Source organism: Monopterus albus, unplaced genomic scaffold (genome assembly GCF_001952655.1).
Source record: "Monopterus albus unplaced genomic scaffold, M_albus_1.0 scaffold19.1, whole genome shotgun sequence".
Lineage (NCBI taxonomy): Eukaryota > Metazoa > Chordata > Actinopteri > Synbranchiformes > Synbranchidae > Monopterus > Monopterus albus.
This window is the reverse complement of record NW_018127899.1, coordinates 1,133,722-1,138,271: the sequence shown is the minus strand read 5'-3', so window position 1 is coordinate 1,138,271 and position 4,550 is coordinate 1,133,722. Positions and strand designations below refer to the sequence as shown.

General features: G+C 43.7%; 1 protein-coding gene across 1 annotated transcript in view; it reads left to right on the top strand.

Annotated features, from left to right (window-relative positions):
• The first annotated feature begins 276 nt into the window (after nt 1–276).
• The window catches only part of LOC109956429 (proton myo-inositol cotransporter-like), a 9,335-nt gene continuing 5,061 nt past the window's right edge, over nt 277–4,550 (top strand). Inside the window, exons 1-5 of the mRNA XM_020593539.1 lie at nt 277–1,190; nt 2,240–2,399; nt 3,713–3,921; nt 4,081–4,189; nt 4,413–4,550. Coding sequence (XP_020449195.1) covers nt 707–1,190; nt 2,240–2,399; nt 3,713–3,921; nt 4,081–4,189; nt 4,413–4,550 — 1,100 coding nt within the window. The 5' untranslated portion in view covers nt 277–706. The remainder of the gene's footprint in view (nt 1,191–2,239; nt 2,400–3,712; nt 3,922–4,080; nt 4,190–4,412) is intronic.

The window sequence follows — 4,550 nt, the reverse complement described above, 5'->3', positions numbered from 1 at the left end:
CCATTAAAATTGGTCGGCCACATGTACGCGATTGTCCTGAACAACGCAATAAAGGTCGTAAGGCCTATTCATTTTGCGGAAATAAAGCTGACAATGGGATGGATATTCCTTCGGTTCTATTATCTTTCCACACTCCAGCCCAGCAGGTGGCGGTAATGCACCTTAGGCTGGCTTGCAAACCGCCAATAAACACCATAAGAAGAGGAGGAAGAAGACCGTGGCGTGGTCACGTGGCGTCGCGTAAACATCCTCTAGCACCATCAGTCTGAAGTAATTAAAGTGCACAATACAGTAGTATTTCGCACATGACATGACACGACACTCAACTTTTCTGTTATGACAGATATGTGTACAGAATTATCCACAGCTATCTCGAAACGTTATCGTTAGCTAGGTGCTATTAAAATCTCAGCGCGTTGGCTACTTCCCCGTTTCCTTAAGAGCTGGACACAGATCGGAAACTTCACTTGGAAACTCAGGGCGTGTGGCGTTGAAAAAACAAATATGCATCCTTGTCTCTTTGTTTGGACCCACTTATTCTCATCTCTGCCTTGATTTGAGACTTTTATTAACGACAAATGACTGGGTACACGAGACCTCACAACTACCCTCGTTGATGAAGGTGTCAAGAGTCTCAGGCATAAACGCTGCATGAAGCTGCTGTTGTAAAAACTAGCCCAGGTGAGCTAAACTCCTGATTTCCCTTATGTCCAGCAGCCACGATGAATACAACTTGAAGCACATGAGCACCCTTATGGGCAGCAGGAGGGAGAAAGCAGTGGATGATGGAGAGCGGAGTCTCATTGGCCCACCATCTAGAGGCTCTGCCACCGGTGGGGATCATCAGAAGCCAGCTGCCTCCACACCAGGGTTTGTCTACGTGCTGGCGTTCTTCTCTGCCCTGGGAGGATTTCTCTTCGGGTATGACACTGGGGTGGTCTCCGGTGCTATGCTGCTCCTGAAGAAGGAGATGAACCTGAATGCTCTGTGGCAGGAGCTGCTGGTCTCCAGCACTGTGGGGGCTGCGGCGCTCTCTGCCCTCAGTGGTGGCTCCCTTAACGGGTGGCTGGGCCGCAGGATCTGCATTCTTGTGGCCAGTTTCATCTTCGGCCTTGGTGCCTGCATCTTGAGTTTTGCCCCAGACAAAGTAGTCCTCCTTGTGGGCAGAATCACAGTTGGTTTGGGCATAGGTGAGTTGGTGTTTGGAAATTATAAAAAAGACCCTTTTTGATATATGTAGTCTTTATCAAGTTGGGTGATGTGCTCTTTATCAGCAGCACCTTGTTTAACATGGTCACAGTTCCACACATTCACACCTTGTACAGCTATGTGCAGAGGTTTGTGCACTTCTGAGCAACATCCATATTTTAGGCTATTGATTTATGAAGTGAAAAGGAGTGTCTAGAACCCTTGCAGCAAACAGACGTTAATCCAACAGCCTTTCTTCAAATGTTTACGTACTGTTACTTTTTATTTCATGGATTTAAAAATAGAATTTACAAAAACTAATTGTGAAGTGTGGGCACCCTAGCCCCCTCTGGCATCTATCACAGCTTGCAGTTTTTGTCGCATTTAGTCATTTTCAGCCATTGTTCTTTGCAGATCACTTTTACATGCTGTGTGCACATGGAGCATGTTTAAAATCTTCTCATAAATCTGTCTCACTTCAGCGTGTCTGTCTTAAAGTAGTTTGCGATGGATTTTCAGATACACTTTGGATCACTGTCCTCTAGTGGATATCAGTAATAACTAAAGTAATTGTGCACCCAGCTAAGTATTGACATGTTCAAACATTTGCACATGTCATGATTATGGTTTGATATTTTTCTGATTTTTAAGTTCATGAAACAAAAAGTGAAGTAACAACATTAACAAGAGACTTGTTTTAATGTCTGTCTGCTGAAGGGCTTCACTTCAGAAATCAATTAAATACCTTATGTACTTTACCCAGGAGGCCAAACATTTGCATACAACTGTATAGCCACAGATAGTTAACGTGGCTTCTGGCTGAGAATTTAGCTCAGCGGCCATAAACTGTCCTCTCAGTCCAGCTAGTTTAACCTGTTTATGAGTAGATACAAACTCCACTCTCAGGTAACTTATCACCTGACCTGCTTTTTCTACTACAGTTATTGTGTCCTCTTTGCCCACATCTTAAGACTGTGGGTCATGTGAGTGAATATGACCAGAGGTTATTTGTTAACATAAAATTGAAACCCTTCCTTTTTCTTCCCATCAGGCATTGCTTCTATGACAGTGCCTGTGTACATTGCTGAAGTTTCCCCCCCTCACCTGAGAGGTCAGCTGGTCACTGTGAACGCTCTCTTCATCACAGGTGGCCAGTTCATTGCCAGTGTAGTCGATGGGGCCTTCAGCTACCTGAGCCACGACGGCTGGAGGTACACATGCTGTTATAAAGTTGGCCAAATTGAACACACTCAAAGAACCTTTATTTTCTAATGCAATTAAATGTGTGCATTATTAGCTTATTCCAGATATATGTATAATGATTGTAAACAAGTAAAAAAGAGCAGTACTGAAATGTCAATGATACTGTATGTCTGAGGTCAAAATGTCACAAATGATAGTACACAAATAAATGTGCCAAAGAATGGGAGAGCATTCATATGGAAGCTCGGTATACAAGAAAAATAATGTTTACCCATTATTTGGCCCCAAAGAGGGGGGTGTCAGGACATGCCATCATAAATCCTCAGAGCCCCACAATAAGCATCACCATTTTCCTGACCTAATCTACCCTTAAAACAAAGAATTCCTGAACCCTATCCTCACCTAAGCAAAGAGCAGCCAAGCAGAGATGTGGCTTGACACACAGAATCTGCATTGTATTTGCTCAGGTTAAACAGTGGCTGGTCTGACTGGCTTGGTAAGCAACCACGTCCGAGAGCCAGGCCCCATCAACTGTCCAGCCACCAAGACTGTCAATAAGAAGAAATATACACCAGTAACAAGGCCACTGAGGCGATAACTATATTATCAGTTAAGCCAGTACAAAATCCATGTGGTAGCGTATCGACACGCTTCCAACCACTTGCAACACTTGCGTTTTGAAGTGCTGCTTCAAGGCTTTTATCCAAGTGGCCAAGTCACATGATTGTTTCACATCATTTCATGAAGTGTTTAAAATTTTGATAGTTTCACTGATAGGGGCCGATCTCTTGATGAATCCTGGTCACTAGACTGAACATTTGCACTACCTGCTAATCAAATAAGTTTGATCCCCTGATCCCAACACAATCCTTCAACAGAATCAATAAACCCTTCAAACAGCAATCCGTAATGTACAGCTAATGACCTGTTTGCTACATCCTGTCCTAGCCATTAAATATTTTGAATAACACAGTCAGAATTCTACTACTTTTGCATTCAACCTCTATCCACCCTGTCTTGATAATCACTCTAACAAACCAGCCAAAATTCCTCTTTAACCTCATTAGGTTGCTAATGCTAGTAGGCCTCAAACTTGCCTCATATAACATCTTTAATGGCCAAATTTTAGTGGATCTTTATGTTAAAAAACTAATGCTGGTGATTGTCCAACTCATAGGGTGCTATTGGTGCCCCGGTTCAGGATTTTGATTTTTGCCCTGATGATGCAGCCCTCAGAGTTTTTAGACCCCAACCTGAGAATCAGGTGTCATAGATTTCTCCTTCAGCGTTTCATCTCCCCCTCAATCTCCCCATCCTGTAGGTACATGTTAGGTCTGTCCATTATTCCGGCAGTGCTGCAGTTCTTCGGCTTCATCTTCCTTCCGGAGAGCCCTCGTTGGCTTCTCCAAAAGGGCCGAAGCCAAGAGGCCCGAGAAGTTCTCAGCCGGCTCAGAGGAGACCAGAGCATTGATGAGGAGTATGACACCATGAGAATCAGCATTGAAGAAGAGGAGAAAGAGGCGGGTGGAGGTGAACCATTTCTGCGAACACAACAAATTAAAAGCAGTGATAATTGTAGTTTTGTCAACATGCAACATAGAGTAACAACTATTTGTGACAAAGAGACAACTAAACATTAAAAGTAAATGAAATTTTAATATTTATTAAAGATTTTTGGTTGTTCTTTAGGAGGCTTCATTATTTTGCGGATCCTCAAACATGGTCCGACTCGCAGGGCTCTGATCGTTGGCTGTGGCCTCCAGATGTTTCAGCAGCTCTCTGGGATAAACACTGTCATGTAGGCCATTTATTTATCATGTAATACCGTTGCTACCGCATGATAATCTCCCTACTGCTTGATAATTTCACCAAGTATTGTAAAAGCTCTAATGATAACTCAGAGCATGTGTGATTTTCCTGCATTCAGACCTGTGCAGCTGGAAAATCTCACCATGCTGATTTGTTGAGGGCTGAATATAAACTGATGTGACTCCTCAGTGAACCTGGTTTTCTGTATCTAGGTATTACAGTGCAACCATTCTGCAGATGGGAGGGGTGCGAGATGATAAACGGGCGATCTGGTTGGCTGCTGTGACTTCTGCCACCAACTTTGTGTTCACCCTGGTTGGAGTCTGGCTTGTGGGAAGAGGGGGCCGCAG